This window comes from Penicillium oxalicum, chromosome I (genome assembly GCF_001723175.1).
Source record: "Penicillium oxalicum strain HP7-1 chromosome I, whole genome shotgun sequence".
In the NCBI taxonomy this organism is placed as follows: Eukaryota; Fungi; Ascomycota; class Eurotiomycetes; order Eurotiales; family Aspergillaceae; genus Penicillium; species Penicillium oxalicum.
The window spans coordinates 1,130,754-1,157,291 of NC_064650.1; the positions used below are offsets into that span (position 1 = coordinate 1,130,754).

Sequence of the window (26,538 nt, forward strand, 5' to 3'; positions counted from 1 at the left end):
AGCGTGAATGGTGTGATGATGGGCAGCGGACGAGCTCCTCCGCCGGATCTGTAGAAACATGTGAACCGTCCACAGTTGCGCCAGATTCAGGGCCGTGACACGACGATCGTAGCCCGCGCCGGCTGTCCGACTGTCCGCTTCGGTGGGAGGATAAAGTCTCCACAATGCACAGAATCACAGATGCCAGGCTGACGCTAAACTTGAACGAGAGACTGCCAGGTGGGGACCAGCTGTCTATTGCAATGACCTGATTGGGTCTCCGTTCTCTGCTCATGCCTCCTCTCCACCTCTGTCCCTTTTCCATGATGCAGGTCAGGTCCTGGATACTTGGAATAGACCCGAGAGGATACACATTGTAGAAGTCTCTGGAACCTCCACCCAGCCGCTCTGGCCCAATTTCCCTCAGTGTCGCAATGTGGCAGCGTCATGGTCTTTGGGGCTTGGAAGGAGGAGGAGCATGGCGGCGCCTGCCTATTTGAGTGGTGATTACTTTTTTTTTTATTAAATAGCAACCACGTCCGGATGTTTACTTGACCGTCTGCCCCTCCTCTCCTCAGACACAATTGTTTCTTCTTTCTGTACCTCTCTACCTCACTCAACATTCCCGATCACGTCGTGTCATCCTTGTGGGCCTTTCTCTTTAAATACGATTCTGCTTTTGAGCACCCGCGACACATTCCCCGCGGCTTCTTCTCGCAGGCCTCCCACTACCCCGCGATTCATCCGCAACGTTCCCGGAGCAATCTTCCCCACTCCAATCTAAACCACCATGCCTCAAGTAAGTGTGTACTTCACAATGAGAGAGCCTTAGAGAAGGTTGGAGGCATCGTGCCTGACTCGAGGTGGCACAGATCACAGAAATCTTCTTTGACTGCGACAACACTTTGGTGTTGTCGGAAGTCCTGGCCTTTGAGGCATGCGCCGATCTGGCCAACGAGATTTTGGAGAGTCGCGGTATCCCAGATCGCTACACTGGCGAGCAGTTGATCAAGGACTTTGTCGGCCAGAACTTCCGCGGTATGATGATCAGCCTCCAGTCCAAGTACAAGTTTGAGATGGAGAAAGACGAGCTGGAGATGTACGTCAAGAAGGAAGAAGACAGGGTCATTGCCAAGCTTGAGGCCAAGGCAGGACCCTGTGAAGGGGCCACCGAGCAACTGGAGAAGCTTGCCGCCGAGAAGAAGTACCATCTGGCCGTGGTTTCCTCTTCGGCTCTCCGTCGCGTGGTTGCGTCCATCAAGAAGGTCGGCCAGGACAAGTACTTTGACACCGACATGGTCTTCAGTGCCGCCACTTCTTTGGAGAAGCCCACCTCCAAGCCTGACCCCGCCATCTACCTGCATGCCTTGAAGGTTTGCGGCAAGACCGCCGCCGAGACTGTTACGATCGAGGACAGCAAGTCTGGCGCCCTGTCGGCCATTCGCGCCGGCATCCACACCATTGGCTACGTGGGCAGCTATCCCCCCGAGGAGCAATCCGAGATGAGCACGCGCCTCTTGGACCTCGGTGCCAAGATTATCATGAAGCATTGGTCCGAGTTCCCCAAGTGTTTGGAGTTCATTGAGAACAGCCCTGCTGAGGTTCAATCCAGCCTGTGATTGACCTTCAGGCTTTTCGGCTCTTCTCTGAACGTTTCCTGTCTTTCTCCTGCTCTTGAATATCCCATATTTACACGATTCTCCTGTTACCAACCAAATGATCATTTTCCAGAGCTTTGCTCCTTGGCTCTGCTCCCTCAACTCTCATATTGCCTTAGGCGTGGTCTCGCATGAAAGACTTGTGCTTTGATATTTTCAGTCCACTCGACTGTACTTGTGACAAGTCAACAATGAGCTTGTGTGGGACTTTTATTTTTTTTTTTAATCTTTTGGAAGAGCACACCAGTGGTATGATCAATGAGAGACCTCATGCTCTTCCGAGCTTCGACTCTTGAGCCTAGAAAGCTCCTATTGAATGTATCCATCTACTCTAGAAATGAGACCCACTCAAACCAGTCTATGCGAAGTTTTGCTTGGCTCTTTGCCAACAGTCATCGTGAGCTTTACGCGTACGCCCTAAGGAACCTTTTGAGTCTCTACGTGAGGTGCTGCATTCGAGAAGCTGCCATTTCCGTCCCCCGGCTGTTTGGTTTTGGCGAGATTTTTGGCAACTTCTTTCTTGGATGATCGATTGCTCTTGTCCCGGGAATTTTCATAGTACGTGATGGATGGTGTTGAATAGAATACCAGGCCCGGTCGTAATACCACAGCATCATGAGCCCCCAGCCCCCAGCACCCAGCGCCCAGCTCTGTCCAGCAGATCCATCCCTAGGCCGCCCGCACGAAGGATCAGGTAAGCGGCCCCACCCTCGACACCCCTAAACTCTTACCTGGTCGGAAGTGGAGTGGAATACCAGGCGGGGGAAGCTGGCCTTTCTTTCGTTCGCCTGTTCTCCGCGCAGTTGCAGTTGGGCCCAACCTCCCCGACACGTTTACCCTTCTTGGCACCCGACGAGGATCTTGAATTCCTACCACCTTGTGACGGCAGACTCTCATTGCGCAATTCGAGCTGAAATAGTCAACACGAAATATACAAAAAACTCTTCGAAAAATGTCGAACCCTTCGCTCGCCAAATCGAAGCATGTATCTCAAGAGCCATTGGTATGTCAGCAATGTCCATCTGCCTCCTGCTCCGACGAACAGGCTCGGCCATTGGTGGGAGACGAGTAGTGAAGACCGAACCTGGTGTCTGTAAAAGACCAAGACTTCAGAGGTCACACCCGAAGGTAATCATAATAATAACTTCTGAGCTGAATTTGATCACGTAGGCCAATGCCGATGCGCGCTGGACACGCTTGGTGAAGACAACTTATACGGACCCGTTGGGTAAAGAGCGGACTTGGGAGTCCTCGGAACGTCAGGTAATCATATCTCCTCATCTTTGCCTCTTGAGAATTTTCTGAGCCGCAGTGACCTACGCCGTTCGTATCTATCTGGAATCCACTAACACTCCACAACATAGACCCGGCCTGCTAACTGTGAAATTGACGGGGTGGGCATCGTCACCATCTTGAACAAGCCCTCCGGGCCTGAATTGCTTCTGCAGAAACAATACCGGCCCCCAATTGACAAGATCGTCATCGAGGTCCCCGCCGGTCTTATCGATGCCGGTGAGACACCCGAGCAATGCGCCGTGCGTGAGCTCAAAGAGGAGACGGGCTATGTAGGCGAGGCCGAGCTCACTAGTCCCGTCATGTACAACGGTATGTCTGGACCATCTTTGCCCTCAACGAAGGCGTACATTCCATTGTTTCTTTCCGCTTTGTCCTTGATCATTCATATCTATTGTCTCAAGATTCATGGATATCTGACTCACTCGCGTCATAGACCCCGGGTTCTGCAACACCAACCTGAAGATGGTCCATGTGCGCGTGGACATGGACTTGCCGGAGAATCAAACCCCTAAGCCCGAGCTCGAGGATAACGAGTTCATTGAGTGTTTTTCTTTACCACTGGCTACCCTCTACGATGGGTTGAAAAAGCTTGAGCAAGAGGGGTTTGCTATCGATGCTCGTGTGGGAACTCTTGCCGAGGGGATGGAGCTGCAGAAGAAGTGGAAGCTCTGAGGTCGATAGGAGTAGGTGGGCAGTTGGGTCGCCTTGAAATATCCCGAGATGGACCATTCTTGTCATCTTCCAAGTCTGTCTATCATGTGGATCCCTCGGTTCACAGCACAAATCCCGCATATACACATATTCGTGAATGAATTGCGGGAAAAGAAAAGAAAAGAAGAAAAGAAACCCATCAGCTAAATCTTTCCCGATTCCTTCAATCCCTTGTACAGCGCCCATGCAGCCAAGGTCTTGCCGTCCCGCAAGCCCTCCTTCCACAGATCTTTCAACGGGACAACTTTCAAGGTGATCTTTTCCCCATGGTCTCTCAGACCCGTGAGCTTACCCCGCAGGTCGTCAATGTCCTTGCGGGACATGCGTTTTTCACACAAAAAGAGCGGAATAAATTCGTCACTCCCACCTGCTGAGGGATACATGGCTTTTTGTAATGATTCTCCTTCCTCCGGTGGCGATCCACTCATCTCGGCGGCCAGAGCTGTCATGTCGATCAGTTCCTCTTGCTTGACTTTGAGTCCGGTTTCCTCTTCAATCTCTTTGGCTGCACCGCCGGCGAACGTCCCACTGTCATCTAGCATGCCGGCTGGGATTTCAGTGAACGTGAGAGATCCAGCCGGGACACGAGCCTGGACAGTCAGGAGAGCTAATTTTCCTTCTTCCTCTGATGAAGGGAGATCATCGGGCTGGAGAATAAGCTGTCATGGGCATTCCGTTAGTAAAGAGCCTCTTCAGAAACGGAGAACGAATCGAAAGAATTGACAGTAGGCGAATTATACATCATCACAGTCAAAGGGCGACGAATTGAAAAAAAAAACAAAAAAAAAACAAAGGCCATACCAGCATGCCAACACTACCTCCACGTAAGAACACGCTTCCTGGGAGCTTTTCGCCTCTCCCATTAGACACCTCGGCCTTCATCTTGATAAAACCCAATCGACCTCCGCCGAACCGATCAATTGCTTGGATGTCAATTTGGCGAAGGTGATACGGATCCTCATGAAACGGGTGCGAAGAGTCTGACTGCCGAGCCAATGATTCTTGCAGTGTTGAGAGCCACGTTTTGAATGCGGGGAAGGATACTAGCTCATCTTGTGAGAGGTCGGAGATGGTATTGACGCGCAGATTGGACTGGGGCAAGGTGAATCCGGGGGTTGTCATGTTGCTGGCCGTGCGGCTGGGGATTCGGCGGATTAAACGTAGATTGCTTGTTGTGTGCTTTGAAATTTGGCTGCTCAGATGGAAAATACAATATCGAGTTGTGAGGTGTTGGACTGGTTGCAAGTACATGAATCAAGAGTGTCGGGTCCGGAGAGGCTGGAGAGTGTGGTAAATCAGATAGGTGATAGAGTGACTTGGTCGACGATGTGATGTCAGATCAAATTCCGTCCAGGGCTGACTCTCTCGCTCGAATTGTTAGAAGTGAGGACAGTTGATGGACAGATTTCAGCAGAGTGCTCCACGCTTGCGCTCGTTATCTCGAATTCCTTGTACCAGAGGGATCGGAAGCTCGGGCTCTTGGGAGTGCAGTACGAAGTTCAGAAGCGATCATTTGCGGCGTTGAAGGACCGCGGTTGTGACTCTCCGGGCAACATCAGTGGCCCACCGGGCGGGAAATGACGTCTTGGTCTGTGGGGGACCTGGAGACCTGAACTTTTGTAAGTGTACAGACTACAGTGTACTCGACGTTGTGCAGCAACCACGTCTGTTTACGATTCTTTCACTGCCGCAGAAAAGCAAGCTGTGTTCAAAGATGGACCCGGGCTTGACTATATTTTGTCAACGATTGTAGATTGCAGGTTGCACTTTCTGTCTTTCTGTTCTAACCCACATCAACACTACTTCCTGTGTTCCGGTTGGGCGGATTTGCGTGTGGCATGTCCCATGCCACCTGCGATATTTATATTGAGTCGCCATTAAAAATTAGTATTCGCCAACTGATCATACGATCACCTAAGACACCGAACCATCAGTCTGGAAGTTTCCGATCTTTCTCGAGACCAAAGTTCCCGCAATACTATCTGGGTTTGAATTTGTGTAAGTTCCCTGGCAGCCTGATAGACAGGCAATGCCGTCGATTTGAATCGCCCAGGCTACCTCAATAATAAAATCTATATTTTTAATCAAAACCTAGTTACGGACCCAGTCGCCAAAGACTACCCGATGGAGTCTTGTTCTCCCTCGCGCGCCCAGGGGCTCTGGGCTCGGGGCTGTGCTGGGAGAAAAATTCCAGAAAGTGAAGCAGAACAGGACTCTCAAATGCGTACTACAAAAGTTTGGAGCATGATACGTACTTGCAGCCCGTCTAGTGCGCCCTACGGCCTGGCAGTCCATCTACTCTGTTTCATTGAAGATCTCCTGCGCAGGAACGGGCCTTGGTACGACTTCCATTAAGCCGCGCCCATCAAAGCCTTCCGTTACATCTCGGCAACTTTCTCCGGTGCCCATTGAAGAGGGTCAACTCTGCCAAAAATCAATCCTTGCGCGCATCCGTGCTCATTATGAATTCTTCATCATTCGCCTGTCGAGGACGAAAATCTTGTTTGGTGAGTACTGTTCCCGTATCAGCTCTTCCAGTGACAGTAAGTGGGGCACACGATGACACCCACGTTATTTTGCACGGCAATGGGATTTTAAGGTTCCTTAGCGGTTCATCTGTTAATGTTAATAGCTTAGGCTACTCTGGTATCCAAGTTGCGGACCGAGTAGCACCGTGGTTGCTTACCCTGACCGATTTGGGCCTGAGATCAGCCAATGAATTGCTAAGAGATTCTCTACATATTACATGAACCTTGCTCTCTTTGTCCTCAGCAGCGACTGCTAAACTCGAAACCCGCATCTTTGCTTCTCTGGGACCGCAATGTCCAAGGCCGAGTTTTACTATGATGTCAAGGGCGAGGGGGAGCATATTCTCGCTCTTCCCGACACAAGACAAATGGCGTATGCGCAGAATAGGCCACCCGATACTAGAATAGTCGCCTTATTCTTCACTGGTGTTCCGAGCGTCGGTAGCGCGGTGCAAGTACCAACGCCATGCCAGAAGCTCAGTGTGCACTGGGTTGCACCAACTCTGCCGAATACAGGGGGGAGCAGTCCCGGTAAGAAGTCGAACTCATACCATGCTTTCCAGCTGAGTGAGGGCGTGAATGCACTCCTCTCACTCCTTTACCACACGTGGGATTTTGACCACCTTTACATGGCTGATATCTGTTTCGGTACAGTGCCCGCTCAATTGCTCTATGGAGCCTCCTACGAAATGTTCCCGTACGGTTGAGGACATCTTTGTGGAGCAACTCGCATTCGGGGCAATCCGATGTGATCAGCGATGGAAAGGTCCTATACACTAGAAGTGTCTGACGTGATCCATTCCTATTGGGGGTTTATTCGCAAAGATCTCGATCATGATCATTTCATGAAGCCTGTTCTTATGGTGAGAGCGACGGAAGATCGATTTGGCGGATGCACCAGCAATTGGATCGTGAAGAACTATAGGTATGCGAGAGAAAAGGTCATCGCTAGTGGACATCTCGCCTCTCTGTGGCATACGGACGAGATCCGGGAGGAAATCGGTTAGCAGTAAGTTTCTGCGATAGTCGACACCCCCTCCCCCCCTTTCTTTGAATGTCTCTCATCATCAACAAAGATTCAACGAACAGTGACCGCAGAAGTCGATCTCGCCCGTTGGGGACCCTTTATAATACCTTCTCTCGGATAGCGATCGGAAAGAATGGTCATGGTTGACTGGGAGCCCCGTAGTATTTCCATTCCAAGGACAGCTCATCCCCATCTCTGATGTAGGTCCCTGAAAGTTCCCCGGCCGAAGGGAAAGCTAGAAATGGCGTGTATTATGTATATAATCCTCTCCTGACTGTTATTTAATCCTGCTGAAAGAGAACCATCTCCGCGAGGCGTATACGGGCTTCACGTATTCCCTATGAACTGTGAAGGTGTCCAAGGAAAAGAGCATTGGTAAGCGGGCGACCGTCGGCGCGGTAGAAAAGTCACGGACAACTTGTAGCGGTCTAGCGGAATCCGTCGCCGAAGCGAAACGGGGCAATGCAAAGAAGTTCTGTTGGTCCGGCGAGGTACCCCATAGGGAGTATTTAGTAGTATTTAATAGTATTTTCTACGTGGTGACCAAGCATAAAATTAAATCCGGTACGAGCTACACGCAAGGCGGTGTTCCAGTGGCGTAGGCACTGATCGGCGCGGAAACTCCCCTTGTGACCAGTTGTTATTGTATCGTAGATCTGATCGATAGCCCGATTGACGACCGGAAAAACTCAATTTTTCTCCTTTGCTTCTTGTCGTTCTCGGAGAAGAGCGACGCGCGCAAAGGCACGAATCGGGAGTTGCTGGAATTTCGGAAATGCCGCGGCGTCTATCTCTCCGCCGAATTGGCCCTTCGGAAGCGATGCGTCCGTCGGTCAGGGTTGAGGCGGAGCTGCTCAGAGTGCAATATTTGTAAGCCTGGGTGGATTTCCGGTCTCCTCGGTGAGTCGATGCTATTGATAATCGGAATCATATGATGTGTAAGTTGGAGATCGAGAAAACACCGTAGATGGGAAGGATTCCAGCTATTTTGCTGGTCTCAGCCAACCGACACAGGACTGCAAAAACGACGAGAAGTTCGTCGGTAGTAGGTTTTATTTCTTTTTTGAGAGTATGTGCTATCAAGTCACTACGGACATACTATTCACTCCATGCGTTTTACTGGAGGAGACGGTCCTTAATTATCTCCCGTCAGGCTGGCGAATGTGACGTCCAAAAAAGAAGATCACCTGCCTTTCCATGTAGACCACGACGCTGCAAAGGCGGAGGAACGTTAACTTGTGTTTCTTCCGTCGACCATGGCCAACTTCAAGAATGCATCTCCATTTCCCCGTATCCAATCCCAAGACAGGGATTGAAGCTATCACTTTTTCAGGTCACTTTGACTGATGCATATCACCTTGATCATGCTAGGCTACTGTCCTGAGAAACTCCGTTCCAGGTGTCCTGTTGTGCCCAGCATCCGGTTGAGGACCGTACGACCTCGGGAGCGACCCTGAAAGGGTTGCACTTTGCGTGGCAGGGGCCACGACAAGGCAACCTTGGACTCCCGGCGCCCGCCGCGCTCATCCCATCGCAAAGGAGCACAAGGCAAACGTCAATAATGATAAATACCCAGTCCACCGCTGCTTGGCTTGCTTCGGGCACAACATTCCCACCTGCTCACTCGATTCGGTCCCTTTTTACCGTCTCGCCTGAAAAGCCACCCCTACCGCACCCCCCTTTCCTGTCGCTTGGGCTTACGGGCATGGGTGTCTAAATGTGGACCTCGTAGAAGAAGCCCCCGATGCTGTGACCAACACCCTCTCCGCACCCACCCCCCTTCCCTCTCTATGACGTGATAAACCCAGAGCTGCATATATCCTTTATCAATCAATTTGGGTGACAGTGTCGAGTTCAGGCTGCCACGGGGTGAATGTTGGAACGCTTCACCGTCAAGCTCTCTGGCGATTGCGCGATCTGGTGCGATAAGTGCGCGGCAGAAAAGACCAGATTCCGTCCACCCTCCACACTCCACCCTCTAGCGTTGGTCCGTCTCGGCCCGGCTGGGTTTCTCCCGCCACTCTCTTTTGCCTCTCGGGCGTCAATTGGCCCTGGATAATACTCCAACCCTGCCCGCAAATCTGTCGATTTGTTCGTCGAAGCCAGTTCTCTCCTTCGATTGCCTCTGGGGTCGAAAGAAACAAACAGCTTTCTTGCACGAGAGCACCAAAGTTGATCCAACGCTTCCCATAGACTGGACATAAACACGGGAAAAATTCCGAGCCAATGATCTAGACAGAATATTATTGAGGATGAACTCAACGTCGCTCCGCAGCGGCACACGCTCTCACGGAGTAAATTCCAATCGACGAGGCGCAAATAGATCTTTTCCATATGATCTTCCGGCCAGGTCAGTTCTCTTGTCCTCTTGACAGACCGTGTCTCGCTAACATGTCTTCTAGGCGTCACGTAAGCCGGCGCCATGCGGACGAGGTGTCCCGTGGTTCCCATACGACTCCGAGGATGTGTTCCTCGCCGAGTCTTCCACCGTCGGCAGACTGTTCGCCAGAAGCAAGTGCAGTAGATGGCGTCAGTGGCTCCGGGGATCGCCTGTCACGGGCCTTGTCTTACACCAGGTCGGCTCGCACAGAGATGTTCAAACGCAATGCAGCCTCGCGGACGTTAAGAGCGCGAGAGAGCGGGCATTTGACTTCTGATTCGTATCAGCCTACTCACTATGAGAATACTAGCGCCGGTGTCAACTCGGGCAATCTGCACACGGAAGGATCAGCTCTGACCCCAGAGTCGAGCTACCAGCTTCTTTGTGAGACTCAGCCAAAGCAGAAGCCGGTGGACCCATTGACATCTGCACCTTATCTGACAATGGTAGAAGTCGCCATTCAAGCTCAGGACCAGAGGCACTCTCAGCCGGGTGTGGCACATGTGCCGGGAGATCATCGCGACACGATGGAGCTTGATCTATCCATTTCTCGGCAAACGAAAGAAAATCAAGGGCATGGCTCACAGCTCGAGGCCCCTCAAAGGCCCATCTTATCGAGCAGCACAGCCAAATCGAGCGCTTCCAATACCACCGACATGTTTAAACAGCCCGACACAAACCCCATTACAGAAGATCAGTTGGTCAATGAGGTGCGCATGATTTACGCAGGTCTCGTGATGGTCGAAAGGAAATGCTGCGAAGTTGACAAGCAGCAAATGGAGTCGAATGCCACATTGACCCGCCCTCAATGGCAAGCGTTGATCTCTTTGCATCGGACCTTGCTCTCTGAACATCACGACTTTTTTCTCGCCTCTCAACACCCCTCCGCAAGTCCAGTACTGAAACAACTCCCCGCGAAATATACAATGCCCGGCCGCATGTGGCGCCATGGCATCCAATCCTTCCTGGAACTGTTTCGGCGGCGACTGCCTGAATCGAGGGAATTTTTGCTGAATTTTCTGTACATGGCATACTCCATGATGACATTGTTGCTGGAGAGCGTACCCGCCTTTCGTCATTTCTGGATCGAATGCCTGGGCGAGCTGGCGCGGTATCGAATTGCCGTGGAGCCGTCCGACGCGAGAGAGCGGGAGCTTTGGGCTGGAGTCTCGCGGCATTGGTACGCGGAAGGTGCAACCCACAGTCCTGGCGTGGGGCGCTATCAATATCAACTTGCAGTCTTGGCCCGTCCCGACATGCTTCTCCAGCTTTATCATTACACGAAAGCACTCGTCTCCGCTCAACCATTTCCCAGGGCGAGCGAAGGTCTCAAAAGTCTTCTCTACCCATTCGATCAACCGATCGCCCCACAGCCGCCCTCCTTGCTGGGCTTATTTCTATCTGTTCATAACACTTTATTCAAGCAACGATCATCCGAGCGACTGTCAGACTATCTATGGAAAACAACATACCGAAATCTCGTTCTGCCGATGATCAAATTTCTGCAATCTTTGCAGGAACATGCGCAAGGCAAGAATTGGCAGGGCCAGATGGGGGCGCAAATCATGTCTTGCAATTTTGCGGCTGTCCTTCAATACGGCGAAGCGGGAACTCCGATTATGAAAGAGTTCAATCAAGCCAAAGATCTTGGGGCAGTCGAGGAAGCTCGACACTACGCGACGAATCTTTGGCAAGACATCACGAGCCGTGGCGAAATCTCCTGGTTCAGTGTCGAGGACGTCGTGGCAGGGGTGCCTGATCGCTTTTCAGCGGCAGACAAGCAGGCCAGCGCACTTGCTTTCCACTCGTTATCCGTTTTGCTGGACCAAGAACTCGAAAGCTCCATGTGGCCCAGTGTTCATGTGTCCTTGGCTTTCATCTGGAATCTCGCTCTGCGTCCGTTGGGCATGCAACGGGTCGAGTCGGTCATTCCATGGTCCAAGCTTGTGAGATTCCTCAACGGTCTCACTCGTCTCAAGACGGATTTCAACAAGATTGAAAGCTCAAGGTTCCCTCTGGAGGAGGGCGACATGCGCTATTTGCAGGAAGACTTTGTCATTGGTGGGCAGTCTTGGGCCCACTTTTATTACCCTGATGGATTCTTCGACGAGGCTCCCTCGGAGGACGAAATATCAAACTCGCCTTCCTTTCTCCATATGTCTTCCCGCCAGCACAGATGTCTCTGGCTCGGGGTGCAAATTGCACAGGTGCGTTCGATGCTTTCCTCACTTGAATTCACCCTTATCGGACTTGAATAAGCATACTTATCTGACTCCACGAACAGCTTGGTCTTTGGATCGAATACAAACATCCCAGATTTGAGCTCACAAAGCGCGCGTGTGACCTGGATGCGTCGGCAGTTCTCGACATGCCAATGAATGACGGAATTGGATGCCCCCACCTCAGCAACATGGGCCTGTGCGACTGAATTTGAGACAAAGTGATTGCGATTCATCCTCCACAGGGAACAGTTTCGCTACTACCGCCACCGTATCTCGAGAACAATCCCAGTCTTGGGGCCATCCTCTCTCTGCGGGAACACTCAAATACATTGGCGATGTTTAGTAGGTAAACCCTTCGCATGGCACTGGTTGTGCGAATCAAGTGCCTCTTTGTTCAGGCCTCGCCGTTGCCATCATTTGAATCACGGAGTCCAAGTCAATCCTCCGGTGACAGATGGTGGCCCATCATGTTCATCAACTGAGCTCACTCGCTCCACCGAGTTGATGATGTCCATGGGCTTTTTGACCTTGCTCTGCCGGCATCCAATATTCGGAGACATGCTTGAGAAGGGAACACAAAGTTGCATTGCTCATGCAACCGCAGTGGTTCTGTGTGGTCTCGATTCTTCTCAGAAGGCAGAGATTTTCACTCGATCACTCGTCGCATCAAAATCAGACTCATTACGTTAGCTGGCATTCCACAAAAGGGATCCCTGAAGCTGCTGCGGCAGCTTTCACTACAAGGATCTCAGAGCAGTCTTTCCGGAGATGGAGTCTCCAATGCAGCAAAGGCGATGTGCCTGATGACTGTGGCGGGATCGAATACTACTTAAATTCCAGAGTGATCTCTGCTCCATATGAAACCTTAGTCAACCCTGAATCAAAGTCTTGGAAACCTTGTGAGGGTGCTATCGGTGTCCTCATAGCACCCTCTCGACGCTATTCAACGTTTAATCGGTGGCGGTCCAGTATGGCTTGCTTTGATGTATCATAGACCTCTCGGTTCCACCCCGCTAGACACTTCTTCGAGAGATCCTTCATCGCAATTTGGAACATCCAGGAGTAACACATTCAAAACTGGATGACGGAAAAGACAATTGATTGGCGGGTATGGTCGATCCCGAGGCATCCGTCCAGGTAGTCAACAAACACGAAAGGATTCGTAGGCGATGACGAGCCCTCGGCAATTGTGCGACACATCACTGTCCCCTGTGGAATTTCTGTTTATTATTATTTTTTCTTTTTTTTTCTAAAAAAAAGCTTGTATTCTGGCAGAATGAAGGAAGTCACCTATTTGAATTTTGAATTTATTTTTCCCCCTTCTAGATTGGACAAATAAGGAAAAAAAGGAAAAAAAAGTGCTGACTTGCTGACCGGTTGATGGTTCCCCACTGATTAAAGCTTACGCCGTTCTCGCGCGTCCTCCGATAAAAAGGCCAAGCTGGCGATTGCAACCGCATCGACGTGCCGGAGTCATGTCAGGTCCCCAGACAACCTCCAAGCTCCCCCCCCCTCCTCCACTTTAGTCTCCCCTCCGCTCCAAGCTTCTTTCCCCCTTCCCTCCTCCCTCTCCTTCAATGAGGTGGTCAAAATACCTCCAATGATTATTCAAAGGTGTACATTCTAAACGCAATTGTGCATGGCCGGCCGAAACATCTCCACTCGTACTACTTGCGCTTTCGTCGAGGTCTCTGTCCTCATCGCGTGTTCACCCCTTCGTTGATTGGGCGGTTTCAATCTTGAATTCATACGTCTGACAAAATGGCCCAAATCTGGAGCAACGTGTGCCGCGAGTGCATAACGGTTGTATCCAGTGTGCCTGTTTATATCCTGGTCGGTTCATTAGTGACGACAACGCTCGGATTCTTTGTGCTAGTAAGTCGATGAAGGAATACCCCCGATCTAGGGTGCATGCGCGAGACCGATGCGGTATCGGTATCGTTGCCAATTTGGATTGGTCTGACTCTATCCTTCTGCTTTTAGGCTTATACCCTGCTCTTCTTGGTCGCGCCGACACCCCGGAACCCACTACCGGAAGAAAAGAAGTATAGAACGCTTGCCAAAGATGGCGCTGTCACCGATCCCGAGCCCCTGCCCTGCTGGCTCGACCAGCTGGACTCGGACAAGTGCACCTCGAAGCTCACTGAGATTGAAGCCGCAGAACTCTTCATGTCCGTTGTTGTTCCAGCTTATAATGAAGAGGCGCGACTGGCAGGAATGCTGGAAGAAGCGGTCAACTACCTTGAGCACATGTACGGCACTCTCGAGTCCAGCTCCGACGAAGAGAAGCACGGTAGCGGGGTTTTGACACGATCCATGCGCAAGCGCAATCCGACCTCGGACCGTCACACAATGAATGGCAACCTCGACGTGTCCCCTTCTGATCGCGGGTGGGAAATTCTCATTGTATCGGACGGGTCCACCGATCGGACGGAAGAGGTGGCTTTCTCGTTTGCTAGGGACCATCAACTATCAATGCACCCCAAGGGCTACGCGGGACCATGGACGCCCAAGGTCCAGGAAGGTGTGCATATCCCACCGGGGACCATCCGCGTGGTGAACCTGACACACAACCGGGGCAAGGGCGGTGCTGTGACACATGGCATGCGTCACGTACGTGGGCAGTACGTGGTTTTCGCCGATGCAGATGGTGCGAGTAAATTCGAGGATCTCGGCAAACTCGTGACCGCTTGTCGGGAGGTTGAAGATGGTCGTGGGCGCGGTGTGGCTGTGGGATCGCGGGCGCACATGGTAGGCAGCGAAGCTGTGGTCAAGGTTAGTGAGCTCTCCATTTGCCGAGGATCCCGGCGAAAGTGCCATTGCTGGGAAGTCTGGCCCCTGGTGGATGAAGATTGATTGAAGCTGACCCATCGCCCGCTCTCTCCCTCTCTCCCCGATCCACAGAGATCCAAACTACGCAACTTTCTGATGCACTCTTTCCATCTCATCCTATGGTTGATGACACCGCCCAAGACCGCAACTGTCAAGGATACGCAGTGCGGCTTCAAGCTATTTTCGCGCAATTCCCTGCCGTTCATCGTTCCCTACATGCACTCCGAGGGCTGGATCTTTGACGTGGAGATGCTCATGTTGGCCGAATTCGCACAGATTCCCGTCGCTGAAGTCCCCGTGGGCTGGCGCGAGGTCGGTGGTAGTAAATTGAACGTGATCTGGGACAGTATTGGCATGGCTTGGGGACTGGCCATTCTGCGGGCAGGGTGGTCGCTCGGTATTTACCGGCAGCGGTGATATCAGACCGTCAAAACGAGGGTGAATTCGTCCTGGTTAGGCGTTTGGGTCCAAGACTAAGAAGGTGCTCGTTGCTCTGGACTCTTATTCTTTTAACCCTTTTCTGTCCTGGCCTTGAGATATTGATCAAGCATGTTTGAGTCCTTGGCAGACATACCCCATTGTATATAGAAAGATCGAGGTAAGCACCTCGGTCGACATGTTGTAGACTCTTGTGCACTTCAAAAGGAATTACCAGCGACGCATGGTGGTAGATTTCGAAGCAAACTCACAATCTTCTGCCATATGAATTCATATGGTGTGTAATACGCAGTGTTCTGGTTCGAAAGCACAACTGATGAGCCTCCATACCAACATGAAGACAGCCCGGTCCTTCCATCAGGTAGTACCATTAGGATAGGTATATATGCAGCGTTCAAGTTCTTTTCCCTTGTTTTTCTTTTCTGTCAATACAAATCCCCCCGAACAAACCAGAGCATCTCAACATTATGGTCTGCATCTCCGAAACAGTCCAAAGCCATCTTGAGTAAGCGCAAACACCCTGTCGTTCCATCCGGAATCCTACCGATCTCAATCCGGCCAATCCGACGCGATGACCCGCGCACCTGCGCCGCAGGAAATCCCCGGAAATGACATCACACGTTTACCTTATCGAGAGCAGCTCCATCAACCCATCAAGACGAGCACAGCAACCTTTGCCCAGCTACATCCCTGGACTCGCAAGACCCTTTCTACTGGATGCCTTGTCTTCCCCCCAGTCTCAGTCCAAGTCCAATTTCTCAATCGAACCCTCTGCACATTCATCTACAGTAGCTCACCACACATCACAATGGCATTCGCGCTCTTCTCGCCTTCCCCCACGATTCTCCGTCTGGGTCTGGGCCTCGGAATCGGCCTTTCGGCCGCTAGCCTTCATCCCCAGTCCCCTTTTCGAGCTGCGCCTCTGCGATGCGACTGGGCACCGTCGGGCTCGGGCTCGGGCTCGGGCTCCCGATCGACGGGGCCAGAGATCAATTTCCCAGGGCGTGCGAGTGAGCCGAGTATTGCGACACAGGCCAAGAACACACTCTTGACACCGGAGAATATGCGCCAAGTTAGTATGGGGAGTGTATTGGGATTAGTTGCTGGAGTCGGGTTGAGGGCTATTTCAAAGGTGTTAGTGGTGGTATTGGGAATGGGTGTTGTTCTTGTTGAGGTTTGTGGAGATTTTTCTCTTTCCCTCCCCCCTTTTAGTTCGCTTTTGGGGAGTCTGCTTTCTATCACCTCTCGATCAATCTGCAATCTGGATACTCTTGCATTGGAGAAAAGAAAGAGGAAGAGGAAGAAAGACGCGAATGGCAGCTTTGATGAGGATTAAAAACGGCTGACTTGTTATTTTCGGGAATGGAATACAGTGGGCTGCCTCAAAGGGATACAATATTCTTCCAATGGATCGATTGACTGGGTATATCAAGAATACGGATGTGCGGCGCATGGTCCAGGAGAACCGGCCATTCAAGATCAGTTTTGGGGCCATGATGGCGATGGCAGCTTTTGCGCAATTTTGAGTATCTTCACACGAGAAGGACCGAGGAAAGATGCGGCTCTGAGGACAGAGGGATATAGAGTAGACGACATTTTTTGTATATATACACGTTCGTCTTGCCCTTTCGGGATGTCCTTTGTCTTTTTTTTTTTTTCTTTTCCTTCGGTTCAATGGGCGGAATGGACAAGAGTAGAACACGATGATTGTTCGAGTGACCACGGCTGAACAGACGCTCCCCTACCAGCCCCATTTTCTGTACGCAGGCAATATTCCAGGCCAGAGCCAAAATGGTCTGATTTACGTTCACAGGTCCAACGGGTATCATAATTTCCAATCCATCGAGGTGGCTGCAATTGACAATGCACCCTTTCCATCCACGACATCGCTTAGCTGAAAATTCATAAGAGAAAATCAAAATCACCCCAATATCGCTCATCCCAAGACCAAATCTTCCAAAACGCCTTCCATCTCTTCGCGGGACAATGGCACACCAAGGATTTCCATACCGCTGGGGTCCATCCGCGAAGTGATCATTTGATGATCGTGAAACTCCTTCAACAGGGTCCGGAACATCATCTCCGAGGAAGCGATGAATTCCTCCGTCGCCTTTTGATAAAGCATACGGAACTCAACCCCATTCTCCTCGCCCGGTCTGCCCCCACTCTCCGCGGCCGCCCCTTCGTCCTCTGATTGATGACCATCGTCCATCACGGTGAGAACTTCGGTCAACAAGAGGCGGTACAGGTTGCGCGCGTTCTCGGGCAGACTTTTCAACACGAATCCCACGCCTTCCTTGCCGCCGACGCGTTGGCCCTTGCGGCCGAGAAGAGCGTGGACCTCTTCGACAACGTTCAATTCTGTGGTGAATGGTGTAAAGGTCGTGCTGTCGTGGAAGACAAGATTGAATTGATCTCGTAGACTGATGTCCCACATGGTGGCAAAATTCGGAGTGTCGGCAGTGAGCAGAAGCCGAACACGAGGTGTGGCCGCCAGACGGGCCAGCAGAGCTTGGTTGATGGCCCGACGTAACGGTGGTGCGTCTACCGAGTTGATCAGAACCGTGATGGGCTCTTCGTGGGCGGGTCGCGCCTTGAGCGCAGATTGCAGCAGCTCGAGCACCTCGGTGGGTTGCGCACCAAGCTTGGAGGGCAAGTCCTCGCCCAGGATAGCCGTGGCAATCGTTGCGAAGATGGATCGGATCGAGAGGCCCGGAGTGTATCCATTGACGATGACGATGGGTGGAGGATGTCCCGCCAAGGACCGTTTTTGATAGATCCAATCGGCAAAGTTCTGGACGAGCCTCCGTTTTGAACCATAGCCAAATAAGCAGATGTTGAATCCTTCCTCGAATTCAAAGAACCACTGCGGAAATGATCGATGGTGGATAGAGAGAAGGTACTCCTTTTCCGCCTGGCAGGGATCCACATACTGGGCGATTTTTTCAAAGTACTCTTCATGCGTCAAGAGCGAGACTTTATTGAGTGTGGTGTTGGAAGTCTTGCCCGTCCCGGCGCGATTTTGGAAAAAGTATCGCTCATGCGGCGGCAGTTCCCCCTCGGGCGTTGGTGATCGCTTATTCCGGGCTCCTTTGGGTCGTCCAGCCCGTCGTTTGGGGGCTTTGATCTCTGCCGTCGTTGTTTCCTGCGCCTCTGCCCCCTCGACGCTCTCCGTCACACCCTCGGGAGCTTTGTCGGTTTCGGTCTCGGGTTCATCTTCCTGAAGGATCTCTTCGGCCAGCTGCTCGGACCCATCCCATGCGCTATCTTCATTCTGCTCAAAGAGCACCCGCGCGCTCTTCTTTTTCGCCGACTGGTCCGCCTTCCTGATCCGCGAGGGTGTTCCGGTCGTCGTCGAGGTGGACTTTGTCGGGGTCGCGAAGAGCGAGCGAGCTTTGGATTTGTGGGTCGGTGTCTTGAGTCCGGATTCTTTCAACGGAGTCGCGATAGACCTGCTAGCCTTCTTCGGTGTTGATTGCCCACGCGATGGATCGCCATTTGACTCAACGGCCTCTTCCTCGGGAAGAGGAGAGAGGTTCGGCGCGTGGCCGTTCAGCGCGCCATTGTTGTGGGAAAGCGCAGTCCGTGCTCTCTTCGGCGTCGTCTCGGGGTGGTCCGTTTCCAGCCCAGAGTTGGATAGCTTGCGCTTCATGATGAGCAAGTCAGTAGTCGTTTCATCATGGAGAGACAGAGAGGAGGGAGCCCAACCGTGACCATTTAGATCCGGAGAATGCGCGCGCGCAGCAACACGGATGCAAGGGGTGGGACAGGGGACCAGATGTGTCTGGCCAAAGGAATCGCCCGTGAAGCTCCGTGTGTGTGTGTTTCAATTTGTATCTGTGTCCAAGACAAACGATCTATGCTGTTGGAAAGCTTATTGTGTAATGCTTGGGTTCGATCTCCGCCGGTTGCTGGGTACTCTGGACGTGGACAATGCGGTGGTTCTCCAAAAAAGTTGACCTGAACGTAGCGGGTCCTGCGGCAGTTTCTCCGAGGCCGCCCCAATTGAGTTGCGTTTGGGCGTTTGTGGAGAAGTTTGGAGATGGAATCAGTCCTCTATCAGGACTCTCCATGTTTGCCTATCACGATGACAGTCCCTGTCATGGTTGGAGAAGAGCAGTGCCAATTGAGATGTCGCATGGAGAACATCAGCATGGCCAACTATGAATCAACAGTGTCAATTGAATCTAACAAAGTCAACTGAACATGGACATCCAGAGTTACTTTTCAGCATCTCTCTATAGTCGTCTTCCTTAGTTTTTCTATAACCACTCTCTTATCATCGTAACAGTGTTCGTACAGCACTACGTGTGGCCGATCTCATTCCTACAGGGATAGTGAGTGCCTTTTATCTCTCCATCTTATCCTCAAGAGTCCAGGTCAAGGCAGCATCGATCTGGAAAAGCCTTCAGGTGATCTCACCTTGCGCCGGGCAGCTCCCGCGTCCCGCGTCAGCTTCGCCGAGACCGGGCATCAACTCTCGCTTTTTCCTCTCGACCCGCAGCTGGTTGAGTCATAACCCAGCAACCTCGAGAGCTCCCTGAGGCGTCAGATTTTTTTTAAAAACAACGATTCACTCCCTCAACCGAGTATGTTCTAGTGATTCCGCTGTAATTCCACTCCCAGATCACGCCGCATACATGGTCTCAAACACACAGCCTGCCACCATGGCGGTTGGCTCGCTTGCTCGCATGCTCAAGGGCCAGGTGCGGTGCTACTCCGCACCGCTGGACATGGCCATTCCGGCCTCCAAACAACGCTATATTCCCACATCCGGCACCTATCCCAAGGGGTTCAAGGTGTCCGGCACACATGTCGGGGTCAAGGCCTCCAACACTCGCTTCCCCGACCTGGCGCTCATCGCGTCCGACACGCCGTGCTCGGCCGCCGCGGTCTTCACCACCAACAAGTTCCAGGCTGCACCGGTGCAGGTCAGCAAGCAAACGTTGAAGAGTCGTCAGGGTGAGGGGATCCGGGCGGTCGTGATCAACTCGGGTTGCGCCAATGCGGTCACTGGGAAGGGGGGTCTCGAAGATGCGGTGCAGATGGGCCGAGTGGTGGATGAGTGCAGCGGAGCGGAGAAGAATAGCTCCCTGGTGATGAGTACGGGGGTCATCGGACAACGGTAGGTGGTGTGCGCTTCATGAATTCTGGTCTGGTCTTTTGAAAGCCACAACAATTGACAGCATATGTCAAATTGTTCCCTGCCTGGGTCCTCCGAATGAACTAACTGATGAACGCGGAATAGTCTACCGATCAAGAAAATCCTCGCTCGCATCCCCTCGGCGCATGCTTCCCTCGATTCCACCCACGATGCCTGGCTCAGCACCGCGCGTGCCATCTGCACCACGGATACGTTCCCCAAACTGCTCTCGCGCACTTTCAGCCTGCCCTCCTCTCCCGACCGAACCTACAGTCTGGCCGGCATGACGAAAGGCGCCGGCATGATCCACCCGAACATGGCAACCCTCCTGGGAGTTCTCTGCACCGATGCCGCCGTCGAACCCGCCGCTCTCCAATCCATTCTCAAGCACGCCGTATCTCGCTCCTTCAACTCGATCTCAATCGACGGTGACACCAGCACCAACGACACCATTGCCGTCCTCGCCAACGGTGCCGCCGGCGGGGAGACCGTGCGCGCTCCCGCGGCGGGCTCCGCCGCCAGTGCCGACTACCACGCCCTGCAGACCATCTTCACCGAGTTCGCCCAGTCGCTCTCTCAGCTCGTGGTTCGCGACGGTGAAGGCGCAACCAAGTTTGTGACTGTCCGTGTTCGCAACTCACCGGACTATGAATCTGCACGCCTGATTGCCTCGACCATTGCTCGGTCACCCCTGGTGAAGACCGCTCTGTATGGCAAGGACGCCAACTGGGGCCGGATCCTCTGCGCTGTGGGCTACACGCAGGGCGTGAAAGACGGTGTCGTGGTACCCGAGCGTACCTCTGTGAGCTTCCGCCCTGTGGACGGTAGTCCCATTCTCAAGCTCCTGGTGAACGGGGAGCCGGAGGCGGTCGATGAGGAGCGCGCCAGTGTCATTTTACAGAATGAAGATCTGGAGATCGAGGTTGATCTGGGTGGTGGCGAGCAAGGTGCCGCCGGCTGCGGTGGGGAGGATGCTGTGTATTGGTTCTGCGATTTTAGCCACGAGTACGTGACGATTAACGGGGATTATCGCACTTGAAGAGAGAGAGAGAGAGAGAGAGAGAGAGAGAGGAGGGCGTGTGTATTTACTACCAATGGCCAGCTGGGGTTGACATGCCCATTTGATTTTGGAATTGCGAGCAAGATGAACGTGTCTATTCCATTTTTCTTTGTCAAAATGAACCTCGACAGAGCGCCTTGATACAAAATTTCTGACTCTACGTGCATCTACTTGCTTCGTCCTCAAATTCATCCAGGAGCTTAATGATTGATCAGGTTAGCCTTGGGAATCTCTCACACAGGGCGATCGACATTTACGGCCTTGCCCCCCCGCGTGAAATGCACATTTAGGTACGCCCAGTAAATTTGACCCGCAAGTTCCAGACACGCAGCTGTAGCAAACAGACCTTGACCAATAACAAAACCAGACTCGAATCACGGACGGTGCATTCATTTCGATTGCGTGCTTCACGTCTACCCACCGTTTCACCGAAGGGCATGTGATAGAGACCCGCCGAATAAATGGTAGGCTTTCAGGTGACTCGTCAAGAACAAATTGGAAGCGCCAGACAGATAGACCGTGTACTTTTCTGCACAGAAATGCCTTTACAATCACCATCCGTATTGACAACTTCTTTGATTGGCTCTCAGGTAGATGGCGAGAAAGATAAAGAGCCCGGGAGAGACCCAGCCAGATGGGGGTATATGAGAAGCTCGTCAAAGCCGTCACCGATTTACCCGTTTGTGACCTACTAGTATGGACGAACAGACTACAGACGCCATTTCAGCGACTACCTTGGATACACGGAAGATCACTCTATATCGATGCCGAGGTCTGTCAACCTCTCTCCACTCTCCTCCACAGTACACACGGGATCCCGAGGACATTTCAAGCAACCCGGTGAAGAAAGATGGCAGAGGGATATTTAATTGACTTTACAAGACGGGGTTCTAGTCTCATCAATCAGTTTGGTGGACTCTATCTCACTGGTCGTTAAATGTCAGGTACAGAATTGGGTTGAACGCTACCACACTAGCATCAATATGCACCGACGGATAATAGGCTTTCAAAGGTCGAGGTGGAGCCTTTGTCACTTAAAGAGCAGAGGATGGTAAGCGCTAAGCACTCCAAGCCGTGAAGCACCTACATATCGAGCCGCGGCACATTCTGCACTTCTGCAGTCTACAGCCCAGTCCACATTCATCTCGGAGGTCTACTGTCCTGGACGGCCTTTTACCGGCGGTTTGCCGGGAAATTCCACCGATCGGCTATCGGCGGGGGGTCGGTCAAACCCTCATAAGGCTTCGTGGACAAGGGGCAGGGAAGGAGAAGAGGCTTGCATTGGTCCATTTTTCGTCTCTCGTCTGGTATGTATCCCCCATGCCTACTACCTGCCGTAGCTTTCTGTACTCCGACGGTCCTCGGACTCGGTGCTAGGTTCTGGCGGTGATCACACCCGTCTGCCGTCTTGCGCCTTGCGATCAAAAAAATAAAAATAAAAAATAAAAGAAAGAAAGAATCCAAGACCTGGGCCCAGCCTCAAATGAGAAATCAGGATCACGAGGACCATTCGTGAGTGCTCAGACGACGGGGGTGGAAGATCAAGATGTCAAGACTACATGCACTAGTCAGAAAGCCGTAGCTCAATAAGACGGACCCGAGAAGGAAAGAGGGGGGGGGGGCGGCTAGCAGGCCGTCCTTTGAAAATGGCATGATGCATTCACGATTCGTGATAGGACACCAGACCCGATGCCGGGAGTTCAAATGACAAGGCTGGCCACGGCTTGGTGTCTACTGGGTGTGGTTGTCAGGGCCATTTTTCCTCAAAGATTCACGGCTCGGGATGGAGTTTGTCGGCCTGAATGGTCACATCAGGTCAATGTGACGGGATTTGTTTGTCTTGTTTTGTGTTACTCCCAAGGACTGCACAAGATTTCCTGATTGAGGACGCTGCTGCCGAGAGGCTGAGGGAGAGGCTGACCAGAGGCCTGAACGTCTCTCGAAGAGCTGAGGGAGTCAAAGTGGTCAAAGTGGTAAGTGATCACCCATTCGCATGGTCCGGTCTGAATGTTTCATGGTGTGGGTGAAGGAGCCTGTGCCGTTGCAGGTGACTGCAGATGTCTCATCCATTTGCTCGTCTGGCTCGGTCGATGTGCGTAGGTATGAGTAACTGGAAAAAGCAACTCTCATTTTGTAATGAAGAGAATGGACTGGATGGAGAAATAGATTCAAAGATTCAAGAGCCTCAGCGGCAGTGATGGTGTACTTCGGGGACCACCAGAGGCTGAATACTAACCTGACCTCAAACTGCATCCGGGCTGTACTGATCTTGAGTCATTTCGTAAGGTTGCCTTCCGTCTCATTCGTACGCTGGAGCTGCGATCTACTAGATGAATCAGGTAGCTTTGTATATCCCCGAGATATCTTGCCCGGACTGTGACAACGCGGTTGTGTCAAGCTAGAGATCCGAGCTGATCATGATATCCTGGACGTGACCGATCATTACCATTACACAGGAAAAGAACAGACGGTGACAACGCGGGTGACAGAGACTCGTGATGGCACGTGTGGACGAGATATCCTACTCCTCAAATCCTCTTCACAGCAGGAGATCTCTCTTTTGTTTTGACGTCATATCGCCTTCTGATCATCTGCAACATGTCCTCTGGACAAGAAACTCCCACTCCCAAATAGGTAATTTGCCGCCATCATCGGCGCAAAATGTCCATCATAGAGGACGGCATTTAAAAGTTCGATGTGACCCCTCGCGTGCACGCTTTTCTTCTTCCCCCAACTTGGCTCCTCCCGGCCCGTCCTGCTATTGAGTGCCTACATCGTTCCTCGCATCTCACTTGACGGGGAAGAGACCCTGTCAGACCGTGACAGGGATTCATAATTGCCTTGCAACCCTCTCCACTCTCGGTTAGACCGAGTCCAAGTGCAAATCATTGGATTTGTCTTATAGACCCCAGACGCGCCGACCCTCTCCCCCTCCGCGGAACGAGAGAAAGAGGAGAAACTCCGTCGCAGCGATAACCCGACCGGCTTCCGGAAGAGAGCCACTGCATCGCTGCCTCAGTGCGTAGTCTTACTGCCGTACTGCATAGTCATACTCGAAGACAGCCTCCACGGCGATCCGACCCGCCTTGCCTTGGACTCGTCTCGATCCTACAAGGCTGCCCAACTCGCCTGGCCACTCCCGTGATTTTCGTGATTTGGGGTGACCCAGTGATTGATGAACGCGTGGGCGACTGACTCCTCGGTCTGGAGACTCTCCGCTCCGCATCACAGCTCTACTGCTCACCCATCGTGAATAACGATAGTCCATTGCATCTATCCTGGACGGCATCTGCTGCGATTGACGGGACCGCCACTGGACAGTTCAACTCCCCGTCCTGTTGCTAGTGGAAATCCTGCGAGGCAACCGTCTTTGGTACACAGCGCCTGATTTGAATGCCCAGTCTCACCCATCATTGACCCCCAAGCGGTCTCTATCTCGGCCTGATCAAACCGTGGCTCGAATGAGCGACTGCGTTCCCCAGCCCGTATCCACTGTGCCTGACCGCCCCTGGATGACTCCAACTTTTGACAGCCGATTGTGGAATCGTGCATCTCGTTTCACGAACTCCTCATTGACCGCCCACGGTCTGCACAACTTCTCCCGGACCTTATAGAGACCGTCCTAGGTCGTGTTTCCCTGGGTGATTGAGTGGCAATTCTTTCTCCATCGAAGTTTATCGCCTTGAGATCCCCTGGCATCTACATTCCGATCGGTTGCTTGTGACGCTGCGTGGTCACCTGGATCCACTTTCGCCGCCTCCAATCCCCCTCTCGGTGCCGCCCCCCGGTTCCTCCCCCAGACCCGCCGCCTGGTTGGCATTGAATACTACCAAAGGATTCGCCCTGCGTACGCACACATCACACGACCCTCTCCCGAATCTGGTTTTGTGAATCCCTGGACGATGAAGACCGCTGGAGTGAGACTGCCCGACGGTCATGGGCATGTGTACAAGGAAGTGCGATTTTCTCCCACAGCAACCCCTCTCCGCCGAGCGCAATCCGTCTCGACGAGTACCCCATCGATGATCTCCAAATTCCGCCCGGCGCGCACGGCGCATCGGCGTGGAGATGTCAACTTGGGCCTCGATATATCCTACATCGACCAATCCCGAGAGCTGCTCGAGACTCAACGGGCGCATTCAGACAGTGAACGCGCGCTCTTCACCCTCGAGCGACAACTCTGGGCCAAAGAACGAGCACTCTTGCGGGCCAAGATCTCCGAACTCGAATCAATGCTGCGATGCGAACGATCGGCCTCCACCTACTCGACCACCCATCCCTTCAAACCCGCATTCTCTTCGCCGCAATACCCAGAGATTCATGATCACGTCCCGTCGGCACAGGTGTGGGAGGGCTCTAGCCCCAGCCATCGGCCCACGAGAGTGTTCTTGGATGAAGAGCCCTTGGTCAATCCTCACCTGTCACCACTCAGTACGGGACATAGCAGCGAGCCTCCTTCGTTAGACGCGGCGCTTTCACCTCGAGCCCGGGCGGTCGATGCACCCATGCCGAACGTCAGTATCCCGGTCCCCATTGAAAAAGTCGACAGCAAGCTGGATGGAATCACGTTAAAGTCGACCGCACTTCCTCCCAATGTGGTCGCACGGGTGATCACACCACCCTCCCCTTCCCCCTTGGAGGCGCCCAGCCCCGCTCCAGCCACCAGCTCGACACGGCCGGTAAGACCTGGGATGGAACATCGGAATAGTCTCAAGTTGAGACTCTCAGACCTCGGGCCTCCAAATGAAAATCGGGTCAGAGACGCGGGCCATACCCCCATGGCGGTGATTGATGTGGACGTCAGCCTTGGCACTACGGAGAATGCGTCCCCCACGGAAGGTCTGCCTAGCGAGGTCCCAGAATTAGAGGAGGAGGAGGCTCCCCTCGCGCCCGCCGCCACAAATGTTCATCAACCTTCCGAACACGCGGAGTCCTATTTCCCCGACGTGCCGGACGATCCGGCCCTGCAAGGCCCTCTTGGCCTGATCAATGACGAGGAACATGATAGCAAATTCTTGAGCGAGCTGGATTCGCGCCTCTTGAGCCAGGCCAAGCGACTTCTGTCAATATCCACCATCTCCGACGATGGGCCCGAGCCGGACGACGGAGTAACGCCCGATGGCGAACCAGAGCCGGAGATTCGGTTCAAAAAGTCGACCAATTTTGGCACTGCGTTTGGGATATCCAGCCTGGGAAAGGTTTAGATCAAGGCGACTGTAGTTTGTTTGTCTTTGGAGCGCTTGAGGCTTCGATCCGCCCCCCCC

General features: G+C 52.7%; 10 protein-coding genes across 10 annotated transcripts; 8 read left to right on the plus strand and 2 right to left on the minus strand.

Annotated features, from left to right (window-relative positions):
- Window positions 1-769: 769 nt before the first annotated feature.
- Window positions 770-1,598, plus strand: POX_a00383 (uncharacterized protein; the record flags this gene model as incomplete). Its single annotated transcript, XM_050109326.1, has 2 exons — window positions 770-778; window positions 852-1,598. 2 exons carry the CDS (start codon window positions 770-772, stop codon window positions 1,596-1,598), a joined length of 756 nt encoding a protein of 251 aa, XP_049973094.1.
- A 991-nt stretch (window positions 1,599-2,589) lies between these two features.
- On the plus strand, window positions 2,590-3,605 carry POX_a00384 (ADP-ribose pyrophosphatase; the record flags this gene model as incomplete). Its single annotated transcript, XM_050109327.1, has 4 exons — window positions 2,590-2,640; window positions 2,808-2,900; window positions 3,002-3,242; window positions 3,367-3,605. 4 exons carry the CDS (start codon window positions 2,590-2,592, stop codon window positions 3,603-3,605), a joined length of 624 nt encoding a protein of 207 aa, XP_049973095.1.
- A 182-nt stretch (window positions 3,606-3,787) lies between these two features.
- Window positions 3,788-4,766, minus strand: POX_a00385 (uncharacterized protein; the record flags this gene model as incomplete). Its single annotated transcript, XM_050109328.1, has 2 exons — window positions 3,788-4,303; window positions 4,446-4,766. The coding sequence occupies 2 exons, from the start codon at window positions 4,764-4,766 to the stop codon at window positions 3,788-3,790; spliced, it is 837 nt and encodes a 278-aa protein (XP_049973096.1).
- A 1,699-nt stretch (window positions 4,767-6,465) lies between these two features.
- Window positions 6,466-12,007, plus strand: POX_a00386 (uncharacterized protein; the record flags this gene model as incomplete). The annotated part of the gene is made up of 3 exons (XM_050109329.1): window positions 6,466-6,869; window positions 9,602-11,786; window positions 11,864-12,007. 3 exons carry the CDS (start codon window positions 6,466-6,468, stop codon window positions 12,005-12,007), a joined length of 2,733 nt encoding a protein of 910 aa, XP_049973097.1.
- Window positions 12,008-13,562: 1,555 nt separating this feature from the next.
- POX_a00387 (Dolichyl-phosphate beta-glucosyltransferase) lies at window positions 13,563-15,050 on the plus strand (the record flags this gene model as incomplete). Its single annotated transcript, XM_050109330.1, has 3 exons — window positions 13,563-13,676; window positions 13,785-14,576; window positions 14,775-15,050. The coding sequence occupies 3 exons, from the start codon at window positions 13,563-13,565 to the stop codon at window positions 15,048-15,050; spliced, it is 1,182 nt and encodes a 393-aa protein (XP_049973098.1).
- Window positions 15,051-15,642: 592 nt separating this feature from the next.
- POX_a00388 (uncharacterized protein) lies at window positions 15,643-16,597 on the plus strand (the record flags this gene model as incomplete). Its single annotated transcript, XM_050109331.1, has 3 exons — window positions 15,643-16,147; window positions 16,211-16,245; window positions 16,445-16,597. 3 exons carry the CDS (start codon window positions 15,643-15,645, stop codon window positions 16,595-16,597), a joined length of 693 nt encoding a protein of 230 aa, XP_049973099.1.
- A 410-nt stretch (window positions 16,598-17,007) lies between these two features.
- On the minus strand, window positions 17,008-18,723 carry POX_a00389 (uncharacterized protein; the record flags this gene model as incomplete). The annotated part of the gene is made up of 1 exon (XM_050109332.1): window positions 17,008-18,723. One exon carries the CDS (start codon window positions 18,721-18,723, stop codon window positions 17,008-17,010), a length of 1,716 nt encoding a protein of 571 aa, XP_049973100.1.
- Window positions 18,724-19,738: 1,015 nt separating this feature from the next.
- On the plus strand, window positions 19,739-21,253 carry POX_a00390 (Arginine biosynthesis bifunctional protein ArgJ; the record flags this gene model as incomplete). The annotated part of the gene is made up of 2 exons (XM_050109333.1): window positions 19,739-20,196; window positions 20,320-21,253. 2 exons carry the CDS (start codon window positions 19,739-19,741, stop codon window positions 21,251-21,253), a joined length of 1,392 nt encoding a protein of 463 aa, XP_049973101.1.
- A 560-nt stretch (window positions 21,254-21,813) lies between these two features.
- POX_a00391 (uncharacterized protein) lies at window positions 21,814-22,312 on the plus strand (the record flags this gene model as incomplete). Its single annotated transcript, XM_050109334.1, has 3 exons — window positions 21,814-21,914; window positions 21,983-22,046; window positions 22,277-22,312. The coding sequence occupies 3 exons, from the start codon at window positions 21,814-21,816 to the stop codon at window positions 22,310-22,312; spliced, it is 201 nt and encodes a 66-aa protein (XP_049973102.1).
- Window positions 22,313-25,176: 2,864 nt separating this feature from the next.
- On the plus strand, window positions 25,177-26,478 carry POX_a00392 (uncharacterized protein; the record flags this gene model as incomplete). Its single annotated transcript, XM_050109335.1, has 1 exon — window positions 25,177-26,478. The coding sequence occupies one exon, from the start codon at window positions 25,177-25,179 to the stop codon at window positions 26,476-26,478; it is 1,302 nt and encodes a 433-aa protein (XP_049973103.1).
- Between the last annotated feature and the right edge of the window lie 60 nt (window positions 26,479-26,538).